Raw genomic sequence first — 17,186 nt, forward strand, 5'->3', positions numbered from 1 at the left:
ATCAGGCATCTGGGGACTTGGGTATCTGTGGGGTTTTGGAATCTGTTTCCTATGGATGGTGAAGGACAATTTCCCAGTTGCTGTTAGAGGAAATGGGAGTGATGTTCTGAGAGTCTTTGTCTGTTGAAGACTATATTTCTGTCACTTTTCCCACTAGCCCATAATATGCTAGAGGACTCCTTTGTTTTCTTTGACAAAGAGGTCCCACAGATAGCCCAGGTTGTCCTTGAACTCAGGCATCTTCCTGCCTCCCTGTCCCAGAGTACTGGGATTACAGGTTTGTACTACAACACCCAACTGAAATCCATTCTGCTTGTGTTTTGCAGTTGATGTTTTGTTTGTTTGATGCAGGGTCTTGCTATGTAGCTGAGGGCAGCCCTGAATGTACAGTTCTTCTGCCTCAGCCTTGATGAAATGGCTGTTTCACATCTGTTTGAAGCTCAGTTCCCAACATTCATTCATTCATTTATTCATTCATTCAATGTTCTGGGCGCTATGCTGACACTAAACCATGAACAAGGGAAGTGTTGTCACTTCCTTCTTGAATCTCATCTATAGTTTGTTTCTCTGATTATGGGGGGGGGTGTTAGCTCTCTGGCCCCCTTCCTCTCCTGGCCAAGTCTCTGAGTTGCTGTTTTTCAGAAGAACATAAAGTCCAGCCTATGTCTATGAAAGCGCCACTCTCAGAATGCACTGTGCTGCTCTCAGACATACCCCACACCTCCATAGCCCTGTCCTATGATTTGCAATTTCTGAATAGGCAGGGCTGGAGGAACAGTGGCTTCATTAGCAAAACAAAGAAAGGATGCCCAGCATTCCTGTAGACCAAAAACTTGAAGCTGGTGACATTCTTGTGGGAGACAGTGCCATCATGGGTAGCTAGCTCTGTGTGGGAGTCCTCTTAGCATGAACAGGTGTCCAGCAGAAAGATTAGCCCAGTTAGTCTAATTTTGTTTGAGAAAGGGTCTCAGTACATAGCCCAGCCTGGCCTTGAACTGCCTTAGTCTTCCAGGTACAGTGATTATATCCAGATGTCACTATCACACCTAGCCCAGTTGGGGCTTCATCTTCCTATGTTCCTTTGCCATCATGACCCCTGCTGAGTACAGAACTGGCAGTAGAGGCCACCCCTGATGTCGTGTCTAGGATTGCTCAGAGCGTGTTAGCAATAAGCTAATTGCTAGGGCCTGGATCTTACAAGGTGCTCCCAGCCATGTCCTGGCTACTTCTGGATGTCCAGCTGGCTACATGGTTGGGGAAGGAAGAATGTGCTGGCAAGCCCTTTGTGGAGGAGCCTTCAAGCAGTGCCAATCACAGCACTGGGCTCATTAGCAGTCATTGTCATGGCAACGGGTCTGCCAGAAAGTGGCTCGTTAGGCTGACAACTTCGGAGGTGTTATATATAGATCCGGGGGGGGGGGGCAGAGCCCTGTGGATATGCCTTTCTTTAGAGCTCCCATTGCTGCTGGGTTTGGGGTGTGAGAAGACGAGGAACGGGGGGACCTTAAAACTATCTGATCTGCTGCTAAATCAAGTGTCTGGTGGCCACCTGTGAACACCTGCAGGCAGCGTTCGCTCACAGCTTCAGAAGGTAAGAGGGAGGTGCTCCTAGAAGCATCCTGCAGGTGGATGTTGTCCCGGGATGAACTTGAATGTGAAGAGTGGAGGAGGCTCTGGGGAGCTTAGCAGTGGGGTCGGAACTTACAGGAGGCTCTAGTCTTCCTTAAAATAGTCCGTTGAAAGGTTTTGGGGTTAGGTGATAGGATCCTTCTCTTTCATAAGTGACTGTACCACTCCACACCGCCTTTTTACACATCGTATTTATTGAAATTTTAGGTTTCCTCCTAGTTTCTCTTTCAGAGGCAATGGTTTCTCTCAGTTGCTCCCACTGATGCTGTACTGGAGTATCTCCGGAGAGTAGTGAAAGCCTGGCCCCGGGGTGTTCACACACCAGACAGTTTAGCATGTGCTGAGCTGTTCACACTCGTTTTTTGGTTTGGGTGTTGTGTGTTTTGTTTGGTTTCATATTGCTTGCTTGTTTGTTTGATGATCAATTTTTAGATGTTTCCTTTGGGCTTTTGTTTACTTGAGACAGAGTCTCACTATGTAGCCTAGCCTGGCCTCAGACTCACCAGGTAACCCAGGCTGACACTGAGCTGACCATCCTCCTGTCTCAGCCTCCTGAATGCTGGGGTTACAGGTGTGTTCCTCTACATCCGAATGGGGCATTTCTTCTCAAGTTTTGGATGATGTCCCTCTACATGATTTTTTGCTTGCTGTTTTCCAAGGGGAGCCAGTACCACGATTAGAAGGAATGTTATTTTGATTATGTTTAAAATAAGGAGATGGGAAAGTCAGCTGGCAGCCGGGGAATGAGCGTGATGCCTGGGTGAGGGTGGTGATATTTTTGCACATCTCCTGGGAAGGCATATGCTCCTTTGGAGACTGTGAGACAAGTAAGAGTTTCAGGCCTGAGCTGTCTTCCCCTGTGGGAGTTGTATCTCAAGTGGACAAGTGCTGACATGGAGCTGAGTGTGGGTTGCTGGCAGGAGATGGGCTGAAGGTAGCTTGGCATTGGGTACCTGGACAGAATTCTCCAGAAGCAAGCTAATGTTAGTTGGTTGGTTTGATTGACTGACTGAGTGAGTGATGTTTATGTGTGTGCCTGGACTGAACCCAGGGCACACTAAGTCTATGCTCTGCCTATGAGCTATCCCCTTAGCCCCAAAGCAATAGTTTAAAGTAGTTTGTCTTAACCATTTAATTATCTGTACAATATTGTGCGTATTATTAAACCTCTGACTGTGGCAGTCCTTACTTAAAAAATGGGAATAAAAGCATCCTTAAATCAGACATCTTGTAAAGATGTATACAGCACAGGGCCTTGTGCACTAAAGACATTTATGGGTAGGAGTCCTTACAGATACATGAACATAAGACCTGCACTCAAATCTTTCTGGGCAACCCCACTAGACTAAGGCTCTTAGGGATTTATTTTTTTCTTTTTGTCTTGTTGCTATGGTAGAGATTGGACTCAGGTCCATGTACACACTAACCAAGCACCCTACCACTGAGCTACATTCCCAGCCTTTGGTGATACAGAGTCTCACTGTGCCTTGACCAGGTGATACTCCTACCTCAGATTCCCAAGGGCCGGGATTACAGTTGAGTGGGCATCTAACTTAGACTAGGATTTTTGAAGTGGTATACAAACTTCTTGATGGTACCTATGAGGTAGGGTAAGGTACAAGTGTTTCTAGCACCATTATTTATAATGGCTCAAAAGTGAAAACAATGCAAGTGTCCACCAGAGGACTAATGTATAAACAAATGTGCTGTGTAGAGTCAGGCAGTGTAATAATGTTACACAGAAAAATTCAAAAAAATAATAAACTGTTGCCTGGTGTGACACCACAAATGATCTTCGCACCAATTCGGAGGAGGGACAGAAGGCTGACCCCTTCCCTCATATCCTCAGAGCATGAACTTTTGTGTAGAGTTAAACATGTTGTTTCTTGGACAGATGAGAGAAGAGTGGGAAGGACTGAAACCCAGTCTTGCATTCTGGCCTGGGGATGGCTCTTTCCAGAGACAGAGGCAGGGGCCATAATTCCTCCAGGGGCATCCTGTGTGCTATACTGGGAATGCCTCACCTAGAAGGAATCTTCTCACCTCCAACCTGCTCTGCTCCCTCTGGTCTTGTCAGTTCTAGGCGTTGTTGCTCTACTGTGGTACCTCGCTGCCCTTCCTTCCCCCTTCCATTGGAAAGAGTCAAGAGAGCTGAGGAGAGGAGCCACGGGGCCAGGGAAGGAAGGTGTCCTAGTCAGGTTTCGATTGCTGTGATGAAACACCAAGGCCAAATTAACTTGGGGGAAAAAGGGTTTATTTCAGTGTACAACTCTCAGGTCACACTCCTTCATGAAGGAAAAGTCAGGGCAGAAACCTGGAGGCAGGAACTGAAGCAGAGACCATGGAGGAGAGCTGCTTACTGGCTTGCTCCTCATGGCTTATTCAACCTGCTTCTTTGTTGAAACCAGGATAGTGTAAGCCACAGGGAGCTGGGCCCTATCACATCAGTCATAAATAAAAAAAAATGCACCACAAGTTTTCCCACAGGCCAATCTAGTGGGGGCATGCTCTCCGTTGAGTTTCCTTCTCCCAAATAGTCCTAGCTTATATCAAGTGACATAAAATTAACCAGCATGGGCAGAAGGATTTAACTAGGGAGAGAACTAATTAGAGAAGAGATTCAAGGGAGTCCCTAATTACTAGGTGGTCATCCATACACTACCCTGTTTGTGGTTGTGGACATCTCTCCCAGAAGGCTACCTGTTCTTGCCCCTCTGAGGCCATAAGAGTGAGGAGCATTGATGATTTGGGACTCCTCAGTGAGTACTGGCAGGTGATGATGTTAAAATATTTTTTAAAGTTTCATTTTTATGCTGTGCATATGAGTGTTTGCCTGCATGTATGTCTGTACATCACACTTGTGCAATACCTATGAAGCCCAGAATAGTACATCAGATCCCCTGGAACTGGAGTTACAGGTGTTCATTTGTTTGTTTTGTGAGCCATCTTGTAGGTTCTGGGAACCAAACCTGGGTCCTCTGCAAGAGCAGAAAGTGCCATTAACTTCTTAACCATCTCTTCAGCCCTGCTGTATGTATGTATGTATGCAGTATATTATGCTCGTGCATAGCAGTATATTATGTAACCATGGCATCTTCCTAGTTTAGACCATTTTCACACACACACACACACAGAGAGAGAGAGAGAGAGAGAGAGAGAGAGAGAGAGAGAGAGAGAGAGAGAGAGAGAGAGACATCCTGAATTCATCTTATCTCCCTGCCCATGGTCCTCTGCAACTACTAGAGTATTCTGCAGCATTGCCTGCTCTGGACATGTCACATGATGGAATGAGACCATGTGTTACTTTGGTGATCTGACTTCTTTCACGATGTTTTTAAGGCCCAGCCACGATGTAGTGAGAACCAGGACTCTGTTCCTTTTAATTTCTGAGTAATATTCCACTGTGTGGCTATCCCACATTTTAGCCATATCCTCAAGGATGGTTCTTTGTTTGGTCTCCGTGTTTGGCCTCTGTGAATACCTCTGCCCTGAATGTTCACGTACAGCTTGTTGGGGTGCTTGTTTTCAGTCTTGTGGGGGAGAGCTTCCCCTAGCTGTCTCCAGCGTCTTTTGACTCCTGACTTGTGGGTGGTGAGCCGGCCAGAAGGACTTCTTCCTAAGAAAGAAAACAGCAAGAGGGCTGCATCTGGCCCCAGAAATGAAGTCGAGGCAGTCAGATGGCCAGCACGGAGGGTGACAATGGCTGTGTTTCACAGATGTGGAGACCACCCTCAGCATAGCACATCGGCCAAATAAAGAACGAGGCCCAGTCAGTGGGCACTCTCCCACCCCCTTTTTGCCCTCCCTGGCTCAGTCCTATGGTGTCTTCCCAACGGTCCCTGTACTCCCTAGATAGGCAAGATCTCAGGACACTGTACCCTCATGGTCACCCATATCCTTATGTGTAAACAGAGGCTTCCCTTGAGCTCGCTGGGTTATACAGGTAGATTAACCAGAGTCATTCTAAAGAGAGAGGTACTAGGAGACTGGAGGTCAGGCTTCTTACTGTTTTTTCAAAGCTGGGGCCCTGGGGCATCAGATGACACAGCTCATTTACTCTCTGGCCCACAGAACTCCTCCCTGACCAGCTTTCCAACATTAGTCAACTCCAGAGGGTATTAACCTCCCTTTCTTGGCAGCAGAAATCTCAGCGAACAACCATTGGGGGGTGACATCTCAGACATGGTGAAGGGGCAGTTGGAGGGGAGGTCAGTATGTCTGCCTGGACTTCATGGCTCAGAGGTGGAGCCTGGGAGAGCTCATCTCCATCCCCCTTCCAGTTAGATTCCCCCATCTCTTGAGCAACCCTGGTGGTGGTCCCTCTCTCCGGTGCTGGGTGTGTTACCGTGGATCCCCACAGCCCACAGCATGTTTCACACCTGGGCCAGTGTTAGCCTCTTTTGTTTCACTGATGTGGAAATAGCCTGACTGAGTCACTTGCCTGAGGTCCAGTGGTGGCTGTGTGGCTGAGGCAGGCTTGGCACCAGCTGCTCTGAGCCTGAGGTTGTTTACACTGTGGCCCTGGATCCTCCCTGTGCAATGCCTCCCTGTGAGCTTCAGCGCCTTGCTTAACTCACTTCAACAGCTTCCCATGGACCCACAGTAGGGTACTCCTTGATGTTAGGATCAGGAAAAGATAACCAGCCATCTCATCCATCTGGTTCTATTAGACTCTCCAGTAAAACACCATCTCCAGCACCCTCCCTCCATTCCCCATCCCGCCACCACTTTATTCCCAAGGCCCTGTGTACCCAGGATTCTCTCTCTCTGTCCTCTTCCCTCCTCCATGCCTCCCTTGCTTTCTCTTTTTCTCCCTCTTCTCATTCACTAACTCTTGGTTTTTTGGAGACAGGGTCTGGCTATGTAGGCTAGACTGGCCTCAGACTCACGATTCTCCCAGTTCATCCCTGTGCTGGAATCAAGGGCCAGCCAGCCCCATCACACCTCCTTCTCACTCACTCTTTGTTCATCGTCATACGATTTTATGGCCTGTGTTCTGGCCATCATCCAGGCCAGGAGATGCTAGAGTGTTTGGCGTTCGGGGCCAGTCTCTCTGTCTCCCGGGTTCATTTGTGTTTGGCGTATGGTCCGTGCTGGTGTCGAAGAGGACACCACACTACTTTCAGCCTGGCTGCTGTGTACCTCGCCATCACCTGTCTAGAGTGCAGCCCTTCATGCAAAGTCAAAGAGGTGCTGTGGCCCAGCAGGCGATGGTGCAGGGGACATAAACATGTGAGCACAGAGTATGAGAATTCATGGCATGCACCAGGGCTAAGCCGACGACTGAGGGAGGCCATGTTTTCTCCCAGCAGCTCTTGGGATTTGCTCATTCCTCGTATGGTACAAAGGCCACCACAGGAAGCTGAGACAACGCTTTCTCAGGGCTGACTGGAGAAAGGTCTCAGAGCATACTTCGTGGCTCCAGTTTTGGTCATTATCCTGTTTTCCTAAATAGTGGTCATTGATGACCAAAGTGGCCACTCCTGTGGGCATGGCAGGGGACGCCAAGGGCACTGAGGTGGCCTTTTGCATTTTTAAACAGGTTTCGCTGAGAAATTCTCAGCCTTCTATAGCTGCAATTCTGATTTTTGTCAATTTACCTTCTCCAAAAGGCACAGCAATTGTGTGGGCTAATTTGGATCCTCTGTCTTTATTTTTAAATGTTCTTTCGCTGAGAACCTTCAGTTTTATGTTTGTTGGAGATTTACATGGAAAAGATAAGTATGAGAAAAAAAGATAAAAATTGCCAGTAAGCCCACCACCAAGAGATCACAAATGCAGTTACAGCATGTGCCCGCCTCCCGCCTAATGCTGGGACTTACATATTCTTCTGTTTCTTAAGATGAATGTTACTGTGTGTGGTCGCAAGAATCAAGCCTATGGTGTCTGGTTTGTCTTAAAAATCTTGGTTCCCTTTGCCACAGTGACATGCCGCTTGGAGAGAGAAACTCGACCCAGCTCTCACAGACTCTCAACGCTTTTATAGAATGTTTTACACCTCCTTCTGCCGCGACTTGCATTAATTACTTCTGCTAGGTTTGCACAGCAGGCCTGGGGCTGCGTCTGCCTCTATACTCAGTGGTCCTGTGGAGTGTAGACTGCACAGCCCACAGCAGGGCATGTGGAGTGACAGCTCCCCGTGATTGATTTTTGCAGGGTCTGATAGGGAAGAAGGTCAGCTCTTCTGTCTGCCCTGGGTGGGGCTGTGCCTTCTGTGAGAGGCACCTCACACTTCATGCCACCTGCCCCAAGAGTGGCCCGCAGGCCAGGCCATCCCAGTGGAGGATTCCAAAGTGATTTTGTGGTTCAAAACAGTTGTGAAAATGGCAAGTGTGTCTGACCCCTTCCTTCCTTTCCAACAGAAGCCTGGGATGGTTCCCCCTCCACCGGGAGAAGAGAGCCAGACGGTCATCCTTCCACCTGGCTGGCACAGCTACTTGTCTCCTCAGGGCCGCCGTTACTATGTCAACACGACTACCAATGGTGAGTCCTGCTCAGGATGAGCCTTTTCTACCCCCCATGTCTGTGTCTTCCTGGGGTGCTTTTCTCTATCTCTCTCCAACCCTCTGGTTTGGGGGTTTTTGCTTGCTAAATCTGACTCAAGGAAAGGTAGCCTGGCATTTAACCCTCTTGCTCTAGAATTGGTTACCACATGCCAGGGTGCTACAGTAGAGTCCTGCACATTACAGTGCTGGCTGTTGGCACCTCAGTTTGCATTCTGTGAGCAACTTCAGGGGACAGCTGTACTCTCAGATTCCCAGTATCCCTGACACCTCACATCCACCTTCATTGAACTCAACCTTAGGATCAAGGTCTGCACTGTTCACAAATGACCTCAGAGGCTAGTTCAACAGGTCAAGGTAATCTATATTGTCTAGGGGCTGTTCTAATGGTACTGAATATCCGGAAACTGCAAATACTCTCCCTGATTTTACTTTAACACCCTCTTCTCAACTGATGTATCTCACTGGCTGCTGTTTTGTGGATTGTCCTTTTGGAAATGGTGGGGATATGTGTGGATCATTCATCCTCTCCCTCAGCACTGGGTCCCTGCCCCTCACCCCCTGTCTTTCCTGTACTCCTTCCTTTCTTTTCCCCTCCCCTTCTCTCTTCTCTTCTCTCCTTATTCCTTTGAAATAGTCTCATTTGGTAGGCCAGGCTGGCCTGGAATTCACCATGTAGACCAGACTGGTTGAACGTATGCTAGTTGTCCTGTGACAGCCTCCCAGGTGTGAGGATTAGAAGCCTGTATCTACCCATCCAGCCACTCCCCACATGTCTCCCAGCTGAGCAAGACTGGAGCTTCATGCTGCAAAGAGTTAAATTTTCCTGGACCTCCCTAACGATTCCAGCATCCCAAACATGGAGATGGTTCTACAATGCTGTGCAGTAGGCCAGTCTTGGTACAAGTTAAGCAGGACACTGTTCAGATTGAGGGCAGAAGTGTAAGGCAAAGCAGCTGACAAGTCCTGGCCTCCCTATATCCCCAAGGCCTCTGCCTCCAGAAAACCAAGAGAAGCAACACAGGGAAAATTAGACTTGGCGGGCATTGTAGACATGTGTACCAAGGCAGAGCATCAATGGTGAACATCTACCCGTTGGTTCCAGTACTGGCCTCACTTCTGTCTTCTGTGCCCATCTGTTAATGTGATTTACAATTTTGAACCTGCACTAAGAGGAGGTGTCCCGGTGAGAGGACAGCCAGCAGCCATCTAGAGGAAACACAGAGAAGCTGACAGTTGCTACTTGGGGTGTCTGGCTTGTGTATAACATAAGCACCCTGAACTGCAGGCTCAGCAGGGTGTTCCCCTTGAAGAGCAGTGACCAGGGTTTCTAGGAAAAGAGAAGTGGGGCTGTTTTCAAATGTTCTAATCTCACACTTCCTCAAAACAAACACCCCAGCAGCTTTGCCCTGCTTAGGGAGCCTAGATGTTTCAGGGGTGCATGTGGCTGTTTGAATGTGCTTCCCCTGGGGAGCGGCTGCTTCAGTGCACTTCCCCCAAGGGGAGTGGGTGTCTGAACACAGATCTCCATCTGTGCAGTGCAGAGCTTGGACTGGATGAGCTCAAGAGCAAGAATTGGGGTGGATTTGTTCTTGTCTCAAATTAGCCAGTCTGTTGCAAAGGGGAATAAAGAAAGTGATTTTCTAGTCTCTCTCTCTCTCTTTCTCTCTCTCCCCCCTCTTTATTTCTCTCTCTCCCTCTCTCTCCTTCTCTCTGTATGTGTATGTGTGTCTGTGTCTCTGTCTGTTTCTTTCTCCCTCTTTTTCTTTCTTTCTTTCTCTGTGTGTGTGTGTGTGTGTGTGTCCCTCTCTCTCCCTCTTTCTTTCTTCTCTACATATATGTGTATTGTCTGTCTGTCTGTCTGTCTGTCTCTCTCTCTCTCTCTCTCTCTCTGTATGTGTGTGTGACTGTCTTTCTTTCTGTCTCTATCTCTGTCTCTCTCCCTCTCATTCCTCAGTTAAAGAATGGTATATTCTCAGGGTTAAAAAGCCAATGAATAAAAATGGAATTCAAATCAACATTAAAATCCTCAGTTGAATTTCCCAGAGCTATTTATCACATACATCCTTTGAGGCATTTATATTCTCTATCCTCTAAGCATAGGCATGCTGGTGTTTTTAAAATAAGTTACAAATGTTATCCTTTCTGTCCTTTAAATCATGACAACAATTTATTATAGACATTGTTCTACACTCTGAATATTTCAATCTAACTCATTCCTTTTAATCACTGTGTATTAGGAATGTACCTCCATGAATTTAAGTACTACTCTACTTAGGAATGGAAATGCATCCGCATTCTGTATCAACAGACAGTGTCTGGCAGCTTTCTCTAGAATTCTAACTTTTCAAACACCAGTAGGACGGAGCTTCCTTTGAGTTGTGGGGTACAACATGTTCCTAGGGTTGACAAGCTGGTTCTCTAGCAGACCAGGCACTAAATAGTTATATTTGGGGGTGTCTTGGTCTCTGTCACAGCTACTTAACATTATCACTGTAGCATCTAAGCTAGTGAGTGCGGCTACATTCTAATAAAACGTTATGTATGGCAAAAAGGGCGAGGGACTTTATGTTTGAACACTGGAATATGAGTTGCAGATAATTTATATGTGTTATGAAATCGCATTGTTTTTATTTTTGAACATTTGAAACTGAGAAGATGACATTGGTTCACAAGTTCACCAGTCTTATGGGTAATGAATAGAGCGGACTGGCTGGGCAGTGGTGGCGCACGCCTTTAATCCCATCACTCGGGAGGCAGAGGCAGACGGATCTCTGTGAGTTCGAGGCCAGGCTGGACTGACAGCCTCCAAAACAATACAGAGAAACCCTGTCTCGTAAAACCCAAAAAAGTAAATAAATAAATAGAGTGGACTGACTTGCTAGGTTATCATCTGGTGGGTCCAGTAGGACTGGACCCTCCCACTTTTTCTCTTTTACTGAGTAATCCTGACTCCTTGGTCTTGTATTCTGGATGCAGGTCAGCTTTACTCTCTCGTTAGGTAGTTGTTGTAGTCATTGTTTTTCTGTTCAATTCAGCACATATTTATTGAGCTTCAAATGTGTACCATGAAGAATAGCCTTGCCCCTAAATTGCTTGTCTGCTCACAGTGGGAGCAGATCTTAAAGCTTGGTGCGCATGTGTGGGAGCACTGGAGGGGTGTCTGTGTGTGTTGCTGTGGACTGAACTCCACGTTGTAGGCAAATATTCCATCAGTGTGCTATAATGTCATCCCTGGAAACAGATTTTAAACGAATACCCGCGTGACTACCAGTGAGAAGGGCTGTAAAGAGGTCTGAGGTATTTGAAGAGAGAGAGCATCACAGAGAGCCTATGGGGCTGGGGACGTCCCTGGAGGTAGAAAGGACCAGGAAGGTGCAGAATGGGAAATACCTCTCCCAGCAACCACTGAGCATCATTAAGGATTACTACAGGGTCAAGAGGAGAAGCAAGCAGCTTTGTCTTTCCTTCCAGATGTTGGTCTGCTGGGTTTCCCCCACCCCTGTTTGGAAGTTGCCTGCCTGTCTGTAGCAGAGCACCTAACAGAAGCCATCCTTGTTTGCACAGTTGCCTCTGTCTCACACCCAGACTCCTGAGTTCTCTGAGTTGGTAGCTCACCACTGGACTCCCCTTTCTGTCCCAACGTGGGTGCTTCATGCCAGCCCCTCCATCTGTCCAGGTGGCAGGTCATGGACAAGTCAGGCCCACTACCCACGACTGTGAGCCACTAAGGACACTCTTCTCATCCTCTCAGAGGATAATTTTCAAATGCAGATGCCCCTCAAGATGATGTTAAAAATCTCTGATAAAGCACCCCACAGATGCCCCGTCCTTTATAGAAGGAGGTGTAGTGTTTGCGTAGAACTCTATATGTTTGTGTAGAACTCTACACCCATCCTCCCATGGACTTTAAGTCATTTCTAGTTATGTATAGTGTCAATTTGATGCCGACGTTATGTACATACTCTGTATTGTTCAGGGAACAGTGATGAGCAAAAAGCCTGTGCATGTTCAGAAGATACACAGTTGTCTCCCCTGAACATCTCAGCCCTCTGTGACTGGTACAATCCACCAGTGCAGAACTCAAGGATCCCCTGGCTTTCTCCGTGCCCCCTAATCTGCCTTCCCCCAGAGGGCACTCGGACATAATAATCATAATAAGTATTCTGTGCAAAGCCTCATTTACATTGATGTCCCCTTCCTCTGATAATCTGCTTGCATTCACATCCATTTAGGACTTCATGGATGAGGGTCTGTGCCTTGCTTGCCGCCACTGGGTCAGGCCTTGGGTATACAAAATCAAATGAGAAAAAGACTCTGCTCTAAGAGACTGTATCTCCAAAGAGGTCAGAGACAGGAAGACACCTGCAAGCATTGCAGACAATGACAAAGTGACAAAGTGGGGTGAGGGCTGCGGGGGGAACCTGCCACCTGCATGTGGGGGGTGTAAGGACTCTAAGGAGGGGCCCATGACAGAGGCCTCTGACCAAGGTTTTAGCCCCAGCAAAGGGTGAAGCAGCAGGAGAAAGGCAGGTCAGTGGGAACACAGAACTGAGGGAGAGCTGGGTTGTGGCGTGACTCTTCACCCACGGGGCAGTGGAAAGTTTCCAAACACTGGCAGGACCCCATTACAACCTTGCAGCAAGACTTCTCATGCAGCGATGAAGGATTTGGGAGCAGTGGGCATGGAGTAGACAGCCTAAATGAAAAGTGAAATAATGAGGTCAGCACAATCTACAGCAGTGGCCTGAAAGAGGGGGGCGCTGACCTTTGTCAGACAGGATGTGGCAGGCCGGCAGCAGAGAGCTTGCCTGCCTCCTGACTTTCTGCCTTGTGTGGCAGTCATGAGGTAAGTCAGAGTGTGAGACACTCAGAAGCCGGCTGGAAGGAAGGAGGTGCGTCTGTGCTGCATGGTTGGTTCCTTGCTGCATACTCAGAAAGAGATGGTGTGCACCTAGACGGATGCCTCTGTGGCTCAAAGGGCATCTGTGTCACGGATGAAGGTCCAGAGAATCCTGTGGGCGCATTGCCCAGCCTGCAGAGAGCAGAGTGGATTCCATGGCTCATGACAACAATTGGGCAGTGGCCAAAACGCACACCTGAGTGGGGTGGTCTAGAGTTTGCATTTCTTCAGAACAGAGGTATAGGCACATCACCCCGTGCAAGCATGTGGAAGAAAGCTTTGAATGCAGAGTTAAGGAGGGCACCTCCGAGACAGAGAACAACTTGTGGAGATGCGAGAAATGAATCCGCACAAGGTAGTGTAACAAACAAGGGAGCAAAGACTGTGAAGTGAGGGGAAGCCAGGGACAGACAAAAATGCTTCTCCTGCATCATCTAGGAAGGTGCTCTGTGATCCTCCAGAGTGCCCTGGGACTAAATCTGGACAGGGTGTATTTTGAACTGTTATTATTCAGGGACTGGAGTTAGTGTTATGGTTCTGTGTTGGACCAATTTTATGAAAGGGGAAAAGCTAGGTGGCTTGAAAACAATGGAAATCCTGGAGGCTGGGGAGTACAGGTGCCTGCAGATTGAGTGTGTAGCAGCAGCCTGCCCTCTGGTTGCTGAAGATGGACTCTCTTGATGCCCTCACATGGAGGAAAGGATGAGCAAGCTCCTAGCAGCCTCTTTTATAAGAACATGCATCCCAAGTGAGTGGGGACTCTCAGGACCTGGCTACCCCTCAAGCCTCCACCTCTTAGCATTGGGAACTGAGGTTCAGAGTGCAGACTGAGAGTGGCAGAGCCTCTCGCACATCAGCTGCTTCTAGAGACCTGACCCCTCAGCACTGGGTCTCTTGATTGTTAGAAGCTACATCACTTAGCTGGCCTTTTTCATATTGTTTGATGTATATGTTACCATTGGAAGAATGGAGAGATATTCGAAACTAGCGTGGAAGCCAGGACCGGTTCTGTTTAATGCGTGAGTCGCTATTTTACAGCTAATCTTTGCATGCATTAAACCAAGCCATTCCATTTATATCTATGCCTTTCATCCCTACAGAGAGAGAATAATTTAAGGTAATATCTTAGGCCTGTTTTTCTAGAAAGCAGTGCCTGAGGAAAGGATTAAGTGCTAAGACTTATAGGACATAGTGAGCCCAGAGGACCGACGGATGGGCAAGAGAGTAAAAGGGACACCAGGGAAGATGTCACACCATACAGCTCGGTGTCTGGCACTGAAATGCAGATTGGGCAGCAGCCATTGAGAAGGTCTGATGACTTCTTTCCAAGGGTTATAGAGGAGCCAACTGCACTTTGGAAATCTCCCATTTCCCATGGGCCACCTCCTTACCCACCCCTGTCTCCAACCCCTGCTTGGAGAGCTATTTCTTCAACCTTTCAGATTAGCCTATCAGAAAGGCTGACTCCACCCCCTCCACACTAATACTTCTATTTCCATGATGAAGTCCTCGCTGAACAGGAGTCCCTTTGAGAGGAATGTGAGTGGACTCTAATGTCAGTGTCTCTGTGTAGAGACAACCAAGTGCCACCGTGCATCCTGCATCCTTGTCACTCATTAGGAGTGTTCAGTGGCTGATGACTTTACTCACTATCCCTAGAAGGGAGGAGGATCTTCCGGGACATCTCACACAGGGGGCACTAAACTGAATTTGGCCCACAAGTCAATTCACTTCACATTTTATTGGAACGTAGCCATGTCCATGTGCTTCCTGTAGGACTAGCAAAGCCAAAACTCTTCACTTCTGACCTCGGCAGAAAAGATGATCCCTGGCCTAATAGAATCCACATTTTACATGTCCCGAAGTGGGGTCCTCCATGTGCTGAAAGTCTCTACCCAAAGTTACCATGCCCTTGTAGTTAGGCTATAATTAATACCCAGCCTTTAGCATTTAGAATGGGGCATGGGTGGTGGTGACTAAACTTGGTATAAGGATAAGTGATTTCACAGATTATTAGATAAAGATGTTTGCCGGAAATGACAATTTTAAGGGACATCTGCTTGTCCTATTAAGCATCAAGTAAAACCCAGGAGAGCAGGACTATGTTTCTTTCCTCTTTTTGACAAGGAATTGGTGTCTCTAAATGTTTTGTTGTGTTTGTGAATAAGTTTGAGCTTTGTGCTCATTTGCCAAATAGTCAGTAGTTTTCTTGATTTCTTATTTTAATTTTCCTTTAAGTGAGTGGATTCTCATTCAACTTTATTACACTAAGAACTAATGAGTTTCTAGGTAGGATTTCCACAAAACTAGTAATTGTGAAAACCATGCTTTGAGCCTTACTTTGTTCAGAGTAATTGGATACTTTTCCAGCTCTCTAGATAGGATGGCCCTGACAGTTCTCTCTCAACAGAAGTTGCCCAGAGAAGCATCTGTACCCAAACCACCAATCTGGTTTTCTGTCCATCTGCATTGTACAAAGTAAGACCAGAGCCATGTTTTTGTCTGGCACATTCAGTTGGCTAAATTGTGCATTGTGCCCTTGTGTGTATGAGCATGTGCAAACACACACACACACACACACACACACACACACACAGATGGCCCCTGTTTTGACTCTATTTTTTATTGAAAATATATTCTTCACTCATAAAATGCATCACAACCATAGTTTCCCCTCCCTCCACTCCTGCCAGATGCCCCTTCATCTTCCCTCTCCCCTGGATCCACTATCCACTCCCCCTATTTTTTCAATGGCTTCATGGTGGAAAGCTGTTAGACTACAAAACATCCTATTAATCTGCTCAGTGTAGCCTTTGTTTTCTCTTCCTGGCGTCCATTTGAATTTGTATTGTTTAGGTAACACTAAGTACAGCCCTCATTTTCCACCAGATTTTTAAGACCAAGTAATCTCTTGTTTATGGTAGAGACTGAGTGAATTCAAAGCCATTCACAGCACCAAAGACAAAGGGGGCAGACTTTTCTATCCTAAAAAGTTAAGTTATTTTGAATTGCTTAGTAAAGAATGCAATGCTGTATCCCACTGGTTGTTAGCTGGAGCTGGCAATCAACAGCAAGTGGTCCAGATACCTCAGCATAAATGCAGAGATGCTAATCCCAGGTGTCCCTTCTTGGTTTGTGCCCAAGAAAACTGAAAGCCCATGTCCACACTGAAACCTGGGTACTCACACACACAGCAGCAGCATCTCTGCAGTCAGAGCCCTGATGCCCATCAACTAATGAACAGGTAAACAAAATGGAGTGTGGGCACACAATGGAACTCAGCTATAGGAAAAAAAAGGGGGGGAACAGGGTTGATGCCCACTTCAACAAAGATGATCCTTGAAAACATCACTCCAAGTCAAGACAGACACAGAGAGCTACATGCTGTGGGATTAGATTTATATGAAATGCCTAAAATAGGCAAATCCATAGAAACCAAAAGTAGATGAGTGGTTGCCAGGGGCTGCAGGATGGGTGAATCGAGACTGCTGATGAGCAGGGGTTTAAGGTGATAGATATATACTATAATTAGGTAATGGTGAGGGCTGCACACTCTGTGAACAGACCAAAGCCACTGTGTTATATGTTCTTACAGGGTAAGTTCTATAACACAGTGAATTGCATTGCAGTAAATAATAGTTGTTCAAAAGCAGGCATGTATGAGGATGTTGGATGCACGTGACTTTCTTGGCTGCCTTCAGCAGGTCCTGAGAGGCTTTGTTTGGGGATTCTTAGGGCATAACTTCCAAATTTTGGTGCATGTCAAAGCATCATGGAGTGCTGTTTGCTCAAAAATACCAAGACAGAGGGCCTTCCACACACATTCCAAATCATAATCTGCTGTCAGGAAAACGTACTTCATTATTCTTAAATGCTTTCTAATAGTCACCACCTCGTATTTTTTTTAACTACAAGGAGACTTAGTAGCAACATATTGGTGAAGGCACTGTTGTGCTAGTGTCCTGTCACTATGATGACAGAAACAATCAACTGATAAAGAAGAAAGGTTTATTTAGACTCCCGGTTTCAGAGCACAGTTGTGGTGAGGGCATGTGACACAGGAGGCACACTCACCTCATGGTGGCCAGGAAACAAGAGAGAGAGAGAGAGAGAGAGAGAGAGAGAGAGGGAGAGGGAGAGAGAGAGAGAGA

The 17,186-nt window shown here is 47.1% G+C and overlaps 1 protein-coding gene across 8 annotated transcripts in view; it reads left to right on the forward strand.

Moving 5' to 3' along the window:
- Positions 1 to 17,186, forward strand: part of Gas7 (growth arrest specific 7) — a 238,887-nt gene that overhangs the window by 141,710 nt on the left and 79,991 nt on the right. For 6 of the 8 annotated variants that reach the window (XM_005067601.4, XM_040748905.1, XM_013111693.3 and 3 more), the window contains exon 2: positions 7,992 to 8,112. In XM_005067601.4, coding sequence (XP_005067658.1) covers positions 7,992 to 8,112 — 121 coding nt within the window. Of the gene's footprint in view, positions 1 to 1,450; positions 1,592 to 7,991; positions 8,113 to 17,186 lie in introns of those variants that run through there. The other 2 variants (XM_013111694.3, XM_040748902.1) reach the window with 1 other exon arrangement.

This window comes from Mesocricetus auratus, unplaced genomic scaffold (genome assembly GCF_017639785.1).
Source record: "Mesocricetus auratus isolate SY011 unplaced genomic scaffold, BCM_Maur_2.0 Super-Scaffold_100007, whole genome shotgun sequence".
NCBI classification, from domain to species: Eukaryota; Metazoa; Chordata; class Mammalia; order Rodentia; family Cricetidae; genus Mesocricetus; species Mesocricetus auratus.